Source organism: Oryctolagus cuniculus, chromosome 15 (assembly GCF_051225735.1).
Source record: "Oryctolagus cuniculus isolate XC-2025 breed Fujian yellow rabbit chromosome 15, ASM5122573v1, whole genome shotgun sequence".
NCBI classification, from domain to species: Eukaryota; Metazoa; Chordata; class Mammalia; order Lagomorpha; family Leporidae; genus Oryctolagus; species Oryctolagus cuniculus.
Window position 1 is genome coordinate 29,218,547 of NC_142881.1, and position 18,701 is coordinate 29,237,247.

At 51.6% G+C, this 18,701-nt stretch overlaps 1 protein-coding gene across 28 annotated transcripts in view; it reads left to right on the forward strand.

Annotated features, from left to right (window-relative positions):
- The window catches only part of SEC31B (SEC31 homolog B, COPII component), a 35,793-nt gene that overhangs the window by 15,704 nt on the left and 1,388 nt on the right, over nucleotides 1-18,701 (forward strand). For 11 of the 28 annotated variants that reach the window (XM_089314479.1, XM_089314481.1, XM_089314484.1 and 8 more), the window contains 17 exons: nucleotides 827-926; nucleotides 1,043-1,204; nucleotides 1,738-1,872; nucleotides 6,066-6,296; nucleotides 8,184-8,258; nucleotides 8,479-8,577; nucleotides 9,240-9,336; nucleotides 9,843-10,021; nucleotides 10,257-10,383; nucleotides 10,659-10,804; nucleotides 11,467-11,640; nucleotides 12,645-12,806; nucleotides 16,433-16,601; nucleotides 16,994-17,308; nucleotides 17,527-17,585; nucleotides 17,829-17,930; nucleotides 18,251-18,370. In XM_089314479.1, the coding sequence (XP_089170605.1) occupies nucleotides 827-926; nucleotides 1,043-1,204; nucleotides 1,738-1,872; nucleotides 6,066-6,296; nucleotides 8,184-8,258; nucleotides 8,479-8,577; nucleotides 9,240-9,336; nucleotides 9,843-10,021; nucleotides 10,257-10,383; nucleotides 10,659-10,804; nucleotides 11,467-11,640; nucleotides 12,645-12,806; nucleotides 16,433-16,601; nucleotides 16,994-17,308; nucleotides 17,527-17,585; nucleotides 17,829-17,930; nucleotides 18,251-18,370 (2,452 nt within the window). The remainder of the gene's footprint in view (nucleotides 1-826; nucleotides 927-1,042; nucleotides 1,205-1,737; nucleotides 1,873-6,065; nucleotides 6,297-8,183; nucleotides 8,259-8,478; nucleotides 8,578-9,239; nucleotides 9,337-9,842; nucleotides 10,022-10,256; nucleotides 10,384-10,658; nucleotides 10,805-11,466; nucleotides 11,641-12,644; nucleotides 12,807-16,432; nucleotides 16,602-16,993; nucleotides 17,309-17,526; nucleotides 17,586-17,828; nucleotides 17,931-18,250; nucleotides 18,371-18,701) is intronic. The other 17 variants (XM_089314483.1, XM_089314490.1, XM_089314493.1 and 14 more) reach the window with 5 other exon arrangements.

The window sequence follows — 18,701 nt, forward strand, 5'->3', positions numbered from 1 at the left end:
TGTTGGTTCACCCTCCAGTGGCCACCGCGGCCGGCGCGCTGCGGCTGGTACACGGCGCTGATCCGATGGTAGGAGCCAGGTACTTATCCTGGTCTCCCATGGGGTGCAGGGCCCAAGCACTTGGGCCATCCTCCACTGCACTCCCTGGCCACAGCAGAGAGCTGGCCTGGAAGAGGGGCAACCGGGACAGAATCCGGTGCCCTGACTGGGACTAGAACCCGGTGTGCTGGCGCCACAAGGCGGAGGATTAGCCTAGTGAGCCGTGGCACCGGCCAAAAGTTGAGTTTTCAAAGATTCATTTTCTTTCTTTCTTTCTTTTTTTTTTTTTAAACAATGGGGGTCACCTGGGATTTTGGGCCTCCTTTCCTTTTTTTTTTTTTTTAATTTATTTATTTGACAGGTAGAGTTACAGACAGTGAGAGAGAGACAGAGAAAAAGGTCTTCCATTTGATGGTTCACCCCCAAAATGTCCGCAATGGCTGGAGCTACACCAATCTGAAGCCAGGAGCCAGGTGCTTCCTCCTGGTCTCCCATGCGGGTGCAGGGCCCACGCACTCAGGCCATCCTCCACTGCCTTCCCGGGCCACAGCAGAGAGCTGGACTGGAAGAGGAGCAACCGGGGCTAGAAGCCGGTGCCCATATGGGATGCTGGTGGAGGCTTAACCAAGTGAGCCACGGTGCCGGGCTCCTCAAAGATTGATTTTCCTCATTTGTAAATTGAAGGGAAACCAGTTACTTTGTAGGGCCAGGGTTTGTCTGTGATATATAAGATGCCTCCATCACAGTCAACATTTCACACGTGTCAGTTCTTTCTTTTCCTTTTCAGGGGGATCTTGTCAGTGTCGTGGAGTCAGGCTGATGCTGAACTACTACTCAGCAGTGCCAAGGACAACCAGATCCTGTGCTGGAACCTGCAGAGTAGTGAGGTAGGCTGGCGGGCGGAGATGAGATGGTCGAGGAGCCCCAGCTGAAGATGTTGCCTTCCCTTAGCAGCGTCTTGTGGACTGTGTGGTCCCTAATGGTTGTGTTTCCCTTATATTAGGTGATATACAAGTTACCCACACAGAGCAGCTGGTGTTTTGATGTGCAGTGGTGCCCTCGGGTCCCTCCGGTGTTCTCTGCTGCCTCCTCCGATGGCTGGATCAGTGTGTACTCTGTGATGGGTAGGAGCTGGGAAGTCCAGCACATGAGTCAGGCTGACAAGGTTTGAAGGGCTCAGTGGAGAATTCTGGAGGGAAGGGGCTGTTTCTCTTTGTGGGGAGAGAGAAGGACATGTGACCTGGGAAGAAGTAGGAGCTCTGGAGGCTGGGAGACCAGAGCCCTGGGTCTGGGAGGGCTGCACCTTTGCTTTGGTGCCTGTCTCCTGGGGAGGATGTCAGTTTCTGCCACAATAAGGAGGCCTTCCTCTTGACTCAAGTTATTGGATGTTCCCTATAGTAGAAGAGACATTGGCCTCTGTGCTGGGACCATTGTTTCAGGAGCGCGGACTTTCTCCCTCTCTCCTGTGGCTCAGTTTTTTGTCATACTCCATTGTAGACTTGGACTGTAGTAGACTTTCCAAGAACCTGCAGCATGGGAGTCCCACCCTCCCAGCGTCATCCCTATGCCCTGCGATGTGGGAGACTGGCCTTTCCAGGTCACACTGGGTAGCTCAAGGATTCTTCAGAATGGGCTTATGGGTGGGATTCCTGGCTGAGCCGCCACTCCAAGCTGGTGATACAGGTGTCCTTCCCCTAGACCTCCTCTTCCTTCAGCAAAGGCCAGCCTCTCCCGCCATTGCAGGTCCCAGAGCAGGTGGCACAAGCATCACTGATACCTCCCCTGAAAAAGGCCCCCAGATGGATTAGAAGGCCAGCAGGCGTTTCATTTGCTGTAAGTGTGTGTGTGTGTATGGTTGTGCATGTGTGTGTGTTCGTATGAAGCCTCCCATGAGACCAGCATGGAGCCGAGTGCAGTGGATGTATCCCCACTGCCTCTGTCTCAGATCAGATCTCACTCTCCCTCTCAAGCACAGAGTTACTCCAGTTCATCTTTGTGCCCCGTTATCCCTCTGCCCTGCTTGCTCAGCCAGTCCTGTCTAAAAGGAATGATTGCTTTAGACCTGAGATGTGGAGAACAACCGGAGATTCCACCGAGTCTTCTCTAGCCCTTCCAAGTGAGGAATACGAAGGGGAAAAGTAGATTTCCTCTTGTCACTCCTCTGCTCAAAACCTTTGGGCACCTCCCCTCATTGCCTTATAGACTCAAGGCTCACCGTACACGGAGCTCCACTCACCTTTCCGGTTTAGCTCCATCGCCTTCTCACGTGTCCCTATGCTCCAGTGGCACGACTCCTTCCTGTTCTAGTCGTGACTCTTCACCTCGCCTGCCTCTGCTTGCCCCTGCCCTTCAGCTTCTCTGCTGGGCCATTGACTCCTGCTGCAGCCCTTTGTGGACCCCACTTAAACACCATCTCTTCCATGATGCATGTTCTTAACCCCAGGCCAAATTAACCTCCATTCTATAATGCTACAGAGTTATGTTCCTGTGACGTGAAATGTTCTAGCTATACTAAAGTTACAAGTATTTACATACATGTCTAGAGACCTGATTAAAAATTGGGTCCTTGAGGAGAGGGACCATGTGTTGTTTATTTCTATATTCCCAAGACAGTACATCTCAAACCTTAATGTACTTACAGATAATTCTGGTCCATTTGGTCTGAGGTAAGTACAAGATTCTGATTTTCTAGCAGTTTCCCAGGTGATGCTCTTGCTGCTGCTCTGAGCACCTGAACTTTGGGTAGCAAGGCCCTGAAGCATCTAGAACAGTGCTTGAAGTACACAGCAGGTTAAGCTGTGGAGTTCCACCTCCACTTCCGAACCAGCTTCCTGCTAATGCACACCCTGGGAGGTAGCTGGTGATGGCCCACGTACTTGGGTCCTGCCACCCATATTGAAAACTTGGGTGGAGTTCTTGGCTCCTGGTTTTAGCCTGGCCCAGCACTGACTGTTGTGGGCATTTGAGAAATAAACCAGTGGATGGATGATCTCTTCCTATATATGTATCTTTTTCTCTGCCATCTGCTTTTCAAATCAGTAAAAATAAGTAAATTTTATTTATTTTTTTAAAGATTTATTCATTTATTTGAAAGTTAGAATTACACAGAGAAGAAGCAGAGAGAGAGAGAGAGAGAGAGAGAGAGAGAGAGGTCTTCCATCCGCTGGTTCACTCCCCTGTTGGCCATAACGGCTGGAACTGCACCAATCCAAAGCCTGGAGCCAGGAGCCTCTTCCAGGTCTCCCACATGGGTGCAGGGCCCAAGGGCTTGGGCCATCCTCTTACTGCTTTCCCAGGCCATAGCAGAAAGCTGGATCAGAAGTGGAGCAGCCAGGTCTTAAACTGGTGCCCATATGGGATACCGGCGCTTTAGGCCAGGGCATTAACCCACTGCGCCACAGTGCCGGTCTCAAAAATAAGTAAACTTAAAAAAATAAATATGGGGCCGGTGCCATGGCTCACTTGGTTAATCCTCCACCTGCGGCGCCAGCATCCCATATGGGCACCGGTTCTAATCCTGGTTGCTCCTCTTCCAGTCCAGCTCTCTGCTATGGCCTGGGAGGGCAGTGGAGGATGGCCCAAGTGCTTGGGCCCTGCACCCGCATGACCAGGAGGAAGCACCTGGCTCCTGGCATCGGATCAGCGCAGCACCGGCCGTAGCAGCCATTTTGGGAGTGAACCAATGGAAGGAAGACCTTTCTCTCTGTCTCTCTCACTCTGTCTGTAACTCTGCCTGTCAAATAAATAAATAAATAAACAAACAAACAAACACACACACAAGATTTGAACTTAAAGCCTAGTTGTATAGAAATAGAGGTTCTTGTTTTCAGCACCAACAGTTTTATGGGGGCAAAACTGCTACTGTCAAGAGGCAGTGAGGGTAAACAAAGTCAGGGGAGTTGGAAGGTGAAGAACCTGAGGTCAGGAGGCTTGAATTCTTAGCCCTGGGCTGCCGTTTGTTAGCTGAGTAATCTTGAGCAAGTCGCTTAACCTCTCAGGACTCGAGCATTCCTATCTGTAAAATGTGGGGAGTGAATTGACGTGAACCTCAGGTGAGAATAGATGTAAGCAATTTGTAAAGCTGCCATGTATTGTACTTACAAAAAGTTAAAATGGGGGTGCTGGCGATGTGGTGTAGTGGGCTAAGCCTCTGCCTGTGGCGCCGGCATCCCATATGGGTGCCGGTTCAAGTCCTGGCTGCTCCTGTTCTGATCCAGTTCCCTGATTATGGCCTGAGAAAGCAGTAGAAAATGGCCCAAGTGTTTGGGCCCCTGCACCTGTGTGGGAGACCCAGAGGAAGCTCATGGCTCCTGACTCCGGATGAGCTCAGCTCCGGCCTTTACGGCCATTTGGGGAGTCAATTAGCGGGTGGAAGAACTTTCTCTCTGTTTCTCCCTCTCTCTCTCTATAACTCTACCTCTCAAATAAATAAATTTTAAGACTCTTAAAAAAAAGTTAAAATGGTTTTAACACTAAGTTGTGGTTTGGATTTTGTGTGGTAGGAACTGAGAAATAAGAATTCTGACTGGGAAAGTGTGTTAAGGAAGTTGGTCTTAGTAAAGGAAACTTAATAGAATGCAAAGTAGTAGTTGTCAATTTTGGCTACACATGAAAATAACCTGAAGAATATAAAAATACTGATGACTGCTCTTACTCCCGAGTTTCTGATTTTTATTGTATGGGTGTGCCTGGAGACTCTGGCTAGCTCCCTAGGTAGGTTTTTGTTTTGTTTTCAGATTTATTTATTTATTTATTTGAAAGGCAGAGTTACAGAGAGAGAAGGAGGAAGAGACAGCAAGAGATCTTCCATCTGCTTGTTCGCTCCCCAGATGACCACAATGGCTGGAACAGGGCTGGGCTGGGCTGAAGCCAGGAGTCCAGAACTCCCTCAGCATCTCTCATGGCAGAGGCCCAGGCACTTGGGCCGTCGTCCTTTACTTTCCCAGGTGCATTAGCAAGGAGCTGGATTGGAAGTAGAGCATCTGGTGCTTGTATGAGATGCTGGCATCCTAGACAGTGGCTCTACCTGCTGTGGCATACTCTGGCCCCATCTCCAGGTAGTTTTAATGAGAACAGCTTGAGTGGAGAACTTTGCTTTGTATAAAGTCTCTAATTGGCAAGGAGGATGCCCTGGGTGGTGGTGCTATGGGTAAAGAAGCAGGAATAAACCAGGCATTTTGGGAGGTGGAGCAGTTTCATAAATGAGAAGGAGAGATGCTGGAGAAGACAGATTTAGCCCTGATTTGGTGGGGCTTTGTGCACCACAGTCAGAGGAACTTGGGCTCTTTCCTGTGACCTTGTGCAGCCATTATAAGCTCCTAAGTAGCATTCGATGGTACAGGAATAGATGGTCATCTAATACTTAGATTGGAGGAAGGGAAAAACCAAAGGCTAGAAACTGTTTCAGTAAGTAGCACTGGGAATGGGGTAGAGGGGCCCGTAGGAGACACAGTGACAGGAAGGGGCAATGCTGCTGCTGCTTCTCTATGGGAATGAAGACTCTGATAATAATGCTGAGGTGTTCAGGTGGATGGGGAAATGGTGGTACCAGGATAGATGGAGAGAAGATGAGTATTGTGAAGTGAATTTCAAGCTGATGGTGAAGTTTTAAGCTAAGGGGGCAGTGTTGAAGCACAGTGGGTTAACTGACGCTTGTGGTATTCCATACCAGAGTGCTGGTTCGAGTCCGGCTAATCCTTTTCCAATCCAGCTTCCTGCTAATGCACTTGGAAGGCAGCAGAAGATGGCCCAAGTGCTTGGGCCCCTGCCACCTTCTGCCTTTCAAATAAATAAATAGATACATCTTTTAAAAAAAGTTTTAAGCTGAGGATGCAGAAGTGGTTTTGGTATGTAGACACACCCAATATTTAATTCCTGATATCCTATCGCACCCCCGGAAGCTTTCTTATTGATCTCCTATCCTTGAGTCAACCAGTAGTTAGCCTTGACCCTGCCTGTGACCCTGATATGGTATTCGTTTTTGGCTTGAATGTATGACTTTTTCTCTTCTTGCTTTTCCTTACCAGTTTGGGGGAAAGCTGGTTACCTTTGGCCTCCCCAGCGCCCCTGCCCATCAGGTGCCACAGCCTTGCCCCCGCCTAGTCTTCATCAGCCAGGTCACCACAGAATTGGAATTCCTGACGCGGTCAGCTGAGCTGCAGGAGGCCCTGCGGTCAGGAAACCTCCTGGGTTACTGTCAGAACAAGAGCCATCAAGCTGCACTGCGAAACGAGAAGATGCTCTGGCAGTTCCTCAAGGTAGGGAGCCTGAGAGCTGGCTGCTCAGAGGTGTTTCCCAAAGCCTGGCCCCCAACCCCTGTCAGCTCCAGGAGCTGCACATCTGTGCCGTGAGCCAGGTTACTGAGTTTTTCTACACTGCACCTGCCCTCTGGACACAGTCTTCTCCCTTTGCTAGGGGCTCAGAGGCCATTTGTGCGGTATCTAGGGAAGAGGGCACTATAAAAGATGTTTTCTTCTGTTGCTACCATTGCTGATGTCCTGAATACGTTACCAGAGCCAATGTGAGGGCTTTCACAGTGTTGTGCCAAAGAGCAGGGGAGGTGATGGGGAAGAAGGAAGGAAGGGAAAAGAAAGCGAGGGGGAGTATTTGTTGGAAGGACACCTTGCTGTAAGCAGGCTTGGGTTTGTTTCAGGTAAGCAGTGGCAAGTCCCTGTGGTGGGCCCCAGGGTTCAGGTGCTGCCCTGCCCTGGAGGCATGGATTCAGTTCTTGTCCTGACTTAACTTCAAGTTGCTCAAGCAGGACACCAGAGGAGTGCTGCACCTTTCAAAGGAGATGAGCAGATGAGAGAGCTGAAGGCGGGAAGGGAAGCAGCTGACTGCTCAGGCAGAGGGAGGAATGGGATTGCAAAGCAGGATGCAGAAGGAAAGACGGGGCCTGGCCCCAGGGAGTTGAGGGGGGTGCTGGTCTGTGCTTCAGGCAGGGTGGACTTCATGAAGGCAAACGTCAGGAAGCTGGGGAAGAGGAAAGGATGCGAGGAAGATCACGGACTATGGAGTGGAGTGTAGCAGAGAAACGTGCGGGAGAAAGCAGTAGGAAGTGATGTCCATTGTAAGCAGGATAGGCACCCCAGGAGTGAGGAGGGGGAGAACAGGGGAGCGGGCGGGAGTTCAGCCGTCGCTCCACTGAACAAGGAGGGCAGCAGTGCCTGCCGGAAAGAGGGGGTCTGATGTGAGAGCTGCTCGAGAGCTGACCGTCGGGTTGGCCCCTGAAGCTGAGCGTGGGCGAGCGTTTCCAGGGGAAGAGCGTTGAGTGAGGCCCAGAGAGACGACGAGAAACATCGGTCAGAATACATAACTCGGGGTGGAATAAATGAGGGGCCAGGCCAGCTAGCACAGATTAGGGGAACTTCTGAAAGGCTTGGTCCCAAGTATTCAGGATGCTGAGCAGGAAACTGGCTGCCAGGGTTCTTCTCAGCCAGGTATTTTGACGCCCAAGACTACTGTAGACTATACTTGGCACACGTTTCCTCAAGGCTAGGGAACAGGTGCCACAGCGCGTCAGCAGGCGGCACCAGGCGGTCTCTTCTGGGGGAGTCCCCACAGCGGTGCCTGCAGCAGCCCCGAGCTCTTCAGCGCCCCAGAAGCACCCCAGTGAAGACGATGAGACTTGCGCTGGGCAGGTGTGTAAGTGGCCCTCACTCGGCAGCCGCTCGCCTACGAGAGCCAGTGTTTTGTGTGCTAGATCCAGAAACATAGCTCCCAGAGTCCCTGCAAGGGATCTGTTCGGCTACAAGGGTCAGTGCAGTCCGTAGCTGCATCAGTTACTCACAGTTTACCTGTTCCAGTCCAGGCGCACTTTGCTAGCCACAAGCAAACAAACATTTTAATCTTAGAAACAGCTGACATTTTAATCTTAATCAGGTGACCAGGGTAGCAGAGTTAGGGAGTGAACCGAAGGTCAGATTCTCAGGCGGAAGGGACACGGGGTTTGTTAACTTTACCCACAACCCAGCAGCAAATTGCATCTGGGAAGGAAAAGGAAAAGATGGCATTGCCCTGCGGAGGGCGCCTGTGGGAATACGAAGAGCTGCAACAGAGGGTCCCTGGCTCGATGACGAGCTTGGTGCAGGACGAGGCTCACTCACGTTGTTTAATGAGACTTCTCTGTGTTCTTTGTTCCTTAGGTAACCTTAGAGCCAGACTCCAGAGTGAAATTCCTGAAGCTTTTAGGATACGATAAAGATGAGCTTCAGAAGAAGGTAAGCTGTTTTCCACATCAGAAACATGTGCTTGGGGCAGAGAGCACTAGAATCCCAGCAGGGGCTAATTATGCATATGGAAGCATTTCACCTCTAGAGTTAGACTTTTCCCAGGAAGGTAGATCAGGGGTCTTAGGGAGTCCACTTGGTAGGATACGGAGGTGGAAAGAGAACATAATGCTGGTCTGGAAAGAGTGGCACTCACAGTCTCTCCCTGCAGGTGACCACATGGCTGAAGAGTGACCTGGCGCGAGGTGACAGCCCTCATCCCAAGGAAGATGAAGGCGACAGTAATAGACAGCGGGCTTTCTGCAGCCAGGTGTGGTAGGAGCCCAGCCACTGACCCAAGTAGCACAGGAGACCTGTCTTAGGGCATCTTTCTTTCCTGACCCTTTGCTTTGCACTCAGTACGTGTCCAGCTTTTGTAGAAATCTTCAGACTCCTTCTTCTGTTAGAACCACAGTGAGACACAGAGCCCCCAAGCTTTTAAGCTGAGTGGAACTGTGTCTTAAACATAATCTAGGGCCTTTCCCAACTTATCTGCTTATCTATCTATCTATCTATCTAAAGTGAGAGTTACAGAGAGAGAGAGAGACAGGTCTTCCATTTGCTGGTTCACTCCCCAGATGGCTGCAACAAGCATGGCTGGGCCAGGCTGAAGCCAGGAGCCAGGAGTTTCTTACAGGTGTCCCATCTGCGTGGCAGGGGCCCAAACACTTGGACCATCTTCCGCTGCTTTTCCCAGGCCATTAGCAGGAAGCTGGATCAGAAGTGGAGCAGCTAGGACATGAACTACTGCCCATATGGGATGCCAGCACTGCTGGTGGTGGCTTAACCCACTACACCACAGCACTGGCCTCTGTTCTTCTAGTTTTACCCATTAAGGGCCAAATAGCAGAGTTTGCAGAGAGCGCCACAATGCCAGCTCTTTGTCTTCTGGGTTCACCTGCTAAGTTGTCACGTCCGTGCTTCCTTGGACAGGCCTCCAAACATAGCACAGAGGAAGCCTCTGCCTCGGCCTTCTTTGATGAGCTGGTGCCTCAGGACCTGGCTCCATGGGAGATCCCCGTCACAGAAGGTACTCTGACCTGGATGGAGAGAAGCTCTGCTTGGGAGTAGGTGGGCCCAGGGTTCTTGGACTTGAGACATTCCCTTCCTGTCTCCTGCCTCCTGCCTCCCTTCCGCCACCTCGAAGGCTGGGCAGGTCTCTTACCAGTTAGAGCTCTTTCTGGTCATGGATTTTCGTGTTTGGCTCTTTCCTACGGAAGGCCTTCTGCCAGGGTAGGTTTCCGATCTTTCTGTCTTCTTGTGGAAAGGGCCGAGCCCTGTCCATGGCGAGCAGCACCCCTCATACCTATGGTGCTGCCACGGAATCCCTTCCCTTGTCTTAGTCCTGTCTCTCGAGAGTTACTGTGAGACCCGGGCACCTTGCAGCACCCCACTACATATTACTGCCAAGGAGTGAAACCTGAGGGTTTGCTTTGGAGCAAGCTAGAGATGGAGGGGGTGTGCTGTGGGCCTGCGGGGCACAGAAAGCGGGGTTCTGAGGACGGGCTAATGCAGAGGGGCTGCCTTTGCCTGCAGACACTGAGGGGCTCCTGAGCCAGGCCCTCCTGCTGGGGGAGCTGGGCCCTGCCGTGGAGCTGTGTCTGAAGGAAGAGCGCTTTGCTGAGGCCATCATCCTGGCTCAGGCTGGGGGTGCGGATCTGCTGAAGCGCACACAGGAGCGCTACCTGGCCAAGAAGAAAGGCGGAATCTCTTCGGTAACTGCAGGGGCAGGAGAGGAAGGGAGGGGAGACGTGGCGCTCTCCACAGGATGCCCACACCTGAGGGGTGGTGTCCAGAGCTCCGGCCTGTCTTCCTGTCAGCTCTGACCACCCCTGCTCACCGCCTGCCCCTGCATGGTGGTCAGCCCTGTTCATGGGGCTTGTCCTGCACATCCTACTGCCCGTGCTGGAGGGATGGCTGAGGGCCTCCGCCCGGCTCTGTTCCTTGCAGCTTCTGGCCTGTGTTGTGCAGAAGAACTGGAAGGACATGGTGTGTGCCTGCAGCCTGAAGAACTGGAAAGAGGCTCTGGCCTTGCTGCTGACGTACTCAAGGCCAGAGAAGTTCTCTGAGCTCTGTGGTAGGTGGGCCCACGGCTTCACGACGCACGGTGTGGCTCCAGCACGGAGGCGCCGGCCACCAGGGAGGATCGCTCAGTGTCCTGTTTTACTTTTTCTGGTTGTATCCAATGCAGACTTTGCCCTTCACTGCAGGGTGGTGTTGGCGTCAGTGTTGTCTTCGAGCCCCTGTAGCTGCTTGTCCTGTGGCTTATGGTCCTCCACCTGCTTCCAAACAGGAGGAGGAGGAAGGGCACAGGGAAACAATGTCATTAACAAGGTTTCCGTCTCTCTGTAGACATGCTGGGGACGCGCATGGAGCAGGAGGGCGGCAGGGCACTCTCCTCGGAAGCCAGACTCTGTTACGTGTGCTCAGGGAGTGTGGAGCGGCTGGTGGAGTGCGGGGCCCAATGCCCCCAGGCTTCGTCCCCCATGGCTCTGCAGGTACTCCTCTGCAGGGGACTGGCCACTCTACCAGGCCCTTAGAGAGGCTGGTGGTGGGAATGCCAGGATGTCACAGATGAGTCTCTTGGATATGGGCGGAGCTAAGATGTCAGGGAGAGGTGAAGGGGCCCTCAATGTCTGGGGTCAGCTTGCCAAAGGAGACTGAGCAGCATCTGCTCGGCTATTACCCTTCATAATTTTTTTCTCATTATGCATTTGGTTATACAGGTTTATTTGATATTTGAGTAAGCGTGAGAGCCTGGCCTTTATATTAGTTGCTATGAAAGTTATGTGGATCTGAACTACCAGGAGCTCTGTCCAAGTGACCAGAGAAGATGTGGGTGGGGAGAGGGTCCCAGGTCCATGGTGAAATAAAAGTCACACAGGAAACAATTAGTTTAGCGAAGTCTGTGGTTAATGTTGTACTAGCAGAAAGAAAGCAAAAAGAGGAGGCAGAGGAATGTAGGAATCTAAGACCCGGACGGTCCACTGAAGCCTAACCCTAACAGTTAGGAAGGTGAGGCCAAGTGACCCTTCTCTGTCACATCTCCTGTCTCATCACCCACCGCCTTCACCTCTGAGAACTCCCTGGAGAGCTGCCTGGGCTTGGGTGTAGGAGGCGCCTTGAAGAGAGCTGACCACCCTCATCCGTGTCCCTGTAGGATCTAATGGAAAAGGTGATGGTCCTTAACAGGAGCTTGGAGCTACTGCGGGGTCCTGCTGCGGTGCGCCCAGGCCCTGCCGCAACCCACAGGGTCACTCAGTATGCCAACCTCCTGGCAGCTCAGGGCAGCCTGGCTACTGCTATGGACTTCCTACCAACCGACTGTGCTCAGGTGGGTGGGGCCATGTGGGGAGGGCAGAGCATTTCGTTCAGTCGCCTGCCGCTGAGAACGTCTGTGTTCCAGGCGCTATGCTGCTGCTGAAACTCCTAGGACAGATCAGAACCAGTCTTTCAGACAGCTTACAATCTACTGGGGGATGATCGGATGTCAGTAACTTATAACGACCTAACAGAACCTTTTACTAAATGCTGTGACACTGCAGGGAAGGGTTAATTTTGCCTGAAGAAGTAAAAAAAAGACTTCCAGTGGTTTAAACAGTTGAATTGCTACTTCAAAGCGAAGTCCCTTATCCACAGCTGTTGTCGCTCCCCGGCTTCGTGGAGGAACGACACTAAACCCTGCCTAGGCTTCATATGGCTTCGCGGAGGAACGACACTAAACCCTGCGCTGTTCTTTTGTCTGCTCGGCCCTCCCCGGGTTTGCTGCTGGTTCTTCCCGGGTTGGCTACCGACCCTTCCACCTCCGTGGAAGGGTGGTTCCCCCCTGCCACTTTCCCCACTTCCGCGGGGGCGCGGCACACCGCCGGCCGGCTCTCTCGGGGGCTGCTCAGGTGTTATTCGGATAGATGTTCCTTGTGCATGTTGTCTCTCTCCTCCTTTATAGTCCTCTTCCACCAATCCCAACTCTGCTACCCACACGCCGAGTACGCTGCTCTCCTCCAATCAGGAGCAGGTCCTACAGTTTATTGGTTGAACTGGAGGCAGCTGTGTAGAAGCTGTTTCCTCCTCTCCCAGCGCCATATTGTGGGAGAGCAGATGCATAGAATAAGTCTTAATTCCAGTAACTTAGTCTAGTCCGAGTTGCTCCCCACAGCTGTAGGGCACAGCAAGGAGGGTGGTAGCCATGCTGGGCTAGTGTGAAGGAACTTCAAGTCATTCCGAGTGCCTGCAATGTGGAGGGTCGGCCCAAGTTTGACTGCCAAATGGGCCAGGCTTATAGAGGGTGCTTGCTTGTTTTTTGACTTACTCAATACAATTCTTATTACAATCTCACAGCCGCCAGTTCAGCAGCTGAGAGATCGGCTTTTCCACGCCCAGGGTTCTGCTGTCTCAGGCCAACCACCTCCCCCTTCTCCCTTCCCCCGAGGTGTGGTGGGAGCTAATCACCACCCCAAAGAGACACCATCTTACAGACTGGAGTCGCAGCCCTCTTGCCAGGTAAGGCTTTATTTGTTAGTTCATTAAAACAACAACAACAACAAAAACAAACAAAACCTGACATGCCAGGCGTGGTTTTAGGCACATGGAATATGTGCCTAGAACAAAAACAATTTGACTTCATAGAGCACAGATTCAATTATTATTTGAAGTCAGTGTTGTGGTGTCCACCTCTCCATTGTCGATACAAAGAAATGCAATTGTTTATTTTTTTAAATAAAAGATTTATGTATTTATTTGAAAATCAGAGTTACACACAGAGAGAAGGAGAAACAGAGAGAGAGAGAGAGAGAGAGGTCTTCCATCCTCTGGTTCAGTCCCCAGTTGGCCGCAACGGCCGGAGCTGCACTGATCTGAAGCCAGGAGCCAGGAGCTTCTTCCGGGTCTCCCACGTGGGTGCAGGGGCCCAAGGACTTGGGCCATCTTCTACAGCTTTCCCAGGTCATAGCAGAGATAGCAGAGAGCTGGATCAGAAGTGGAGCAGCCGGGACCAGAACCGGCGCCCATATGGCCCCATGCAGTTGGTTTTTGTGTGTTGATCTTGTATCCCACAACTTTCTTGAACCCACTTAACTAGTTTTAGGAGTTTTCTGTGAATTCCTTGGGATTTTCTATGTAGACAGTTAAGTTGTCTGAAAATATTGACAATTTTCCTTCCTTCCTTCCCCCTCCCTCCCTCCCTCTCTCTCTTTCTTTTCTTTCCTTCCTTCCTTTCTTCTAATCCGTATGCCTTAATTTCTTTCTTTTGCCTTTTTGTAGTGGTTAGGACTTCCAGTACTGTGTTAAATAAGAATGGGATGAGAGAACATCCTTGTATGGTTTCTAGTACTGTTTTTAGTATTTTTTTAAATGTTTATTGTTTATTTGAAAGGCAGAGTGATAGAGAGAGGGAGAGACAGAAAGAGAAAGAGAGAGATCTTCCTTCCACTGGTTTACTCTCAAAATGGCCACAGTGGCTGGGGTTGGGCCAAGCTGAAGTCAGGAGCCAGGAACTCCATCTGGGTCTTCCCCCGGGTGGCAGGGGCCCAAGGACTTGGGCCGTTCTTTACTGCTTTCCCAGGTGCGTTAGCCAGAGTCACAAGTGGAGCAGCTGGGACTTGAACCAGGGCTCTGAGGGGATGCCGGCGTCACAGGCAGTGGTCTCCAGTCTCTGAGGGAAAACACTGGCTGTTTAAAAGAAAAAGAGAACTTTTCTTTGTTTTTTAAAAAATTTTATTTAAGTTATACAAGTTTCATGTATTTCATATATACAGATTTAGGAACATAGCAGTACTTCCCACCCTACCTTTCCTCCTGCCCACACTTCAACCCTTTTTCCTCCTCTGTCTCCCATTCCCACTCTTAATTTTTACAAATACCTATATTCAGTTTAATTATTGATTGTAAAGTTAACCTTACACTAAGTAAGAGTTCAACAAATAGTTTGAAGGAAAAAATAAACACTGTTCCTTAATGGAAGAGACAAGGGTCATAAACAATCATCAAATCTCAAAATGTCCATTTCACTCCAATACACTACATTTTAGGTACTCTATTTATTTGTTTGTTTTATTTGAAAGACAGGGAGAGAAAGAAAGGGAGAGAGAGAGACACAGAAAGATCTTGGTTGGTTGGTTGATTGATTTCCATCTACCGGTTTGCTCCCCAAATGCCTACAATAGCCTAGGCCAGGGCAAGCCAAGGCTGGGAGCCATGAACTCAAACCAGGTCTGGTGTGTGGGTGGCAGGGACTGAACCACTTGGACCATCACCTGCTAGCTCCCACGATGCACATTACCAGGAAGCCGGAATGAAGTGTGGAGGCTGACACTTGAACCCAGGCACTCTGATATGGGATGCAGGTATCCCAAGCAGCCACTTAACCGCTGTGCCAAATGCCCACCATTAAAAATGATGTTAGCTGTTAGGTTTTTTTCTATGTTCTTTATGAGCAGAGGAAATTCCCCTCTATCCCTTGTGTCTTAGTCTGTTTTGTGCAGCCATAAAGAATTTATACAGAACAGAAATTTATTCTCACAGTTCTGAAGACCGAGAAGTGTAAGATCAAAGTGCCAGCAAGTTCGGTCTCTGGTTGCAAGATGGCACCTTGTTGCTGCAGCCCCCAGAGGGGAAGAACTGTATCCTCACATGGCAGAAGGTTGAAGGGAGAGAGGGAGAGGGAGAGGGAGAGGGAGAGGGAGAGGGAGAGGGAGAGGGAGAGGGAGAGGGAGAGGGAGAGGGAGAGGGAGAGGGAACTCAGTCCCACAAACTCTTTACATAGTGGCATTAATCTATTGATAGGCAGAGCCCTCATGACCTAAACACCTCCCAAAGGCCCTACTTAGCAGCACAAGCATTAGGGATTAATTTTCCAACACATGTATTTTGGGGGGGAGAGCACATTCAGATCATAGTTAGCACTTGTGTACAGGATCATGAATGGAAATTGAACTGTCAGTTATTTTCTACATCATTTTATACAAGGGATACAAGGGGACTTCAAAAAGTTCATGGAAATTTTGCATTATCTTTTAATTCCATTTTTCTACTAACTTTTTAAAGCTCCCTCAAGTGATCATATAATTATCTTCTTTGTTGAAATGGTGGATTGCATTGATTGACTCTTTAAATATGTTGGACCAATGACCTGGGATAAATCTCACTGGGTTATGGAATATTATTTTATATGTGCATCATTGGATTTGATTTGCTCAGATTTTGTTGAGAATTTTTTTGTGTAAGTTCATGAGAAATATTGGTCTTTAGTTTTCTTTTGTGCTGTCTTTGGTGTTGATATCAGAATAATACTGGCCTCATAAAGTGTGCCTTCTATTTTCTAGGACAGATTGTGTAAACTTTGTGTTCATTGTTTGAATGTTTGATAAAATTCTCCAGTGAAACCATCTAAGCCTGGAAATTTCTTGGAAGAATTTCAATTACAAATTCGATTTCTTTTGTAGTTATAGGGTTATTCAGTTAATCTTTCATTTTGGCTGGGTTTTGGTTGTCTGTAGTTCTTGAGGAATTGGTCCTTTCCTTCTAAGTTGTTAAGTTTATGACTGGAAAGTTACTTGAGTATTTTTATAGTCCTTGTAATGGCTTCAGGGTCTGGTGTAACATTCCCGTTTATCCCCCAATGATTTGCATCTTCTCCTTTTTTATTTTTTTTTAAGATTTATTTTATTTATTTGAAAGACAGAGTTACAGAGAGAGGTAGAGCCAGAGAGAGAGAGAGAGGTCTTCCATCTGCTGGTTCACTTCCCAGATGGCTGCAACGGCCAGAGCTGTGCCGATCCGAAGCCAGGAGCCAGGAGCTTCTTCTGGGTCTCCCATATGGGTGCAGGGGCCCAAGCACTTGGACCATCTTCTACTGCTTTCCCAGGCCACAGCAGAGAGCTGGATCAGATGTGGAGCAGTCAGGTCTCAAATTGGCGCCCATGTGGGATGCCAGCACTGCAGGCCAGGACTTTAACCTGCTGTATCCTAGCACCGGCCCCCTTTTTTGTCTTTATCACTCTTTATAGAGGTTTATCCGTTGTACTGATGTTTCCCTCCAAGAACTGGTTTTTGTTTTGTTAATTTGCTCTGCTGTTTTTCCCTTGTCAGTTGCTTCCTTTCCAGCAGTTGACCCTTTTTTCTCTTCACAGGTTCCAACTCCAAGGCCAAAGGCCATGCCTCAGTCACTGCCAGTGACACCCTCGGCACCTTCCTATCCTGGCCCTTATCAGAGCTCTAGAATGCAGAATATAAGTGACAACAGCGCACCTGGGCCTCATGCCACCCAGCCTTTGCCTCTGGGCCCCGGGGGAAGACCTGGTGAGTGAGGGAGGGAATGAGTGAGTGAAGACCTGTCCAGGCAGGGCACAGAGATCTCTGGGAAGCAGCTGGCGCGCTGGTGTGGATATGAGTGGCATATGTCTGTCTAGTGAGAAGAGCTCTGAAGTTGGAGTCTGAGTTCCTAATACTGCTGCTTAGAGTCTTTGTACTTCCTGACAAATGATCAGAGTGATCAGGTTGGTCATTTCAACCTTACAGGATTGTTTGAAGGTCACATACGGAATTTAGTTAAAAGGACTTTGCAACTTCCTTTTACCTGTACACTCATTTACGATTATTGTTAGCTCATGGCTGCCCAGCTCCGCTCTGATGTGCTCTAGGTCCCTCCCAAATTGCAGTTTGTTGGCCAATCACCTGTTTCTGTTCTCCAGCTGGATCACAGTCACAGCTGTTAGCAGGGCGTGGGGCTCAAGCTCCTAACCCCGTGGGACTCCCTGGACCGTGGCCTCTTCCTGGTCCCCCTCCGCCCATGGCATCCGCAGACATCCTGCAGCCTGGCCTGGCCTCCCTGCCTGCGCCTCCTGGGCTGCTCCCTCTGCCCCCTGTGAGACCACCAGGCCCCAGCCCTCCGAGCTGCTGGCCAGCAGCCCTGCCTGGCAGCCCCCCCGGGGCACGGCCTCCCGGGGGGCCAGGAGCTGCCCGCCCCAGCGCCTTCCCTGCTGCTGGCATCCTGACTTCTCCTCCAGGTCAGTCTTCCTCCATGACTTCCTCCTGCATTGTCGCCTCTCCCTTCCCGCACCTACCTCGGCCCGGGAACTAGGTGCCCGGGTTGGAGGATGTCGGGGGCGTGACTTGTCTGCAGAGGGGGGTGTGGTGTCCAGTTAAAGTGACTCTTCCGTCCTCAGACCCCACAGTTCCAGCTCCCTGACTGTGCCTCCAGACCTCTGTCTTTTCTACTCTGCAGGTTCCCAAGAATTCCAGCGAGATGCTGCAGCCCCGAGTGGGGACCTCCAGAGGGCAGAGGTAAATGCCCCTCCCACCCCCATCCCTTCACCAGCCACCGTCCAGGTCCCTTGGAGGATTCAGCCCCCTCCTCCCCGTCCTCTCTTCCCACTCACTCTTCTCGGCGCTCTCCTCTTTGCCTCTTACATACACAGTCTGCCCATTTCCCACTCCCAACTCCCTGTTCTGTCTCCCAGTTGGCTCCAGTTTCTGCCGGTTCTCAAAACAGGGCCCGCGGCGTCTCATGTGCCTTTCTCTCTGTAGCTGCCAGCGACATTTATGCCCCCGGCACCAATCACTGCTCCAGTTCGGAGCCTCCCCGCTCAGCCCCCAGGGGTCCTCCCCTCGCAGCCTCCTGTCTCTGGGGTGAGTCACGCTCCCCCTGGAGCCCCAGCAGAGCTCAGTCTGCGGGTGACAGGGACAGAGTGTTCCCCGCCCCTGGAGCCCCTTTCAGCCCTCTCTGGGTGTAGGAAAGCGGGGGGCACAGTGGATGGGCCTCATTCCTCAAGGCGAGGCCGTCTGGAGGAGACCGGGCCTGGTGTCCCCACTTGCACGAAGGGGTGGGTGGCGCCTCCTCCCTCCGCTGGGCTCGAAGGGGTCAGTGAGAGCCTGAGTCCCCGGGCCAGTCCTCCGGGGAGCCGGGAGGGGGACAGCTCGCCTGTCCGACGTCCTCCCGGCTCCCGCAGCGGCACCGGCAGCAGCTGCGGCCTGAGAGGACGGGCAGGAGGGAGCTGCCGCCAGAGCACCGGTCCCTGAGGGCCAGCTTCGAGGCGCTCCTCCGACGCTGCTCCCTGTCTGCGGACTCGGTACGTCTGCACCTCCCCCCAGGCCCTCCTCACCGCCCCTGCTGATGCTGGCCCCTCAGCTCTGAGCAGTCAGCTCCCGCGGGACTGTTCTGCCCTGGGGCACGGTGACTGAATCGGGTACTTGTTTGGTGTCGCTGTGGAGTATGGGAAGCACGCGAGGTCTGGCGTGAGGTCCGGCTCCTGGGGCCTCGCAGGGAGGACGGCAAGGGGGCCGAGGCCCGGAGGAGGCAGAGTGACCTCCGCGGGCTGCGTTTCCCGCTCTGTGACAGCGCCCTCGAGCTCTGATACAGCGCTGCGACTCTCAGTAGCTCTGGGTAGTGCCGTTAGACTG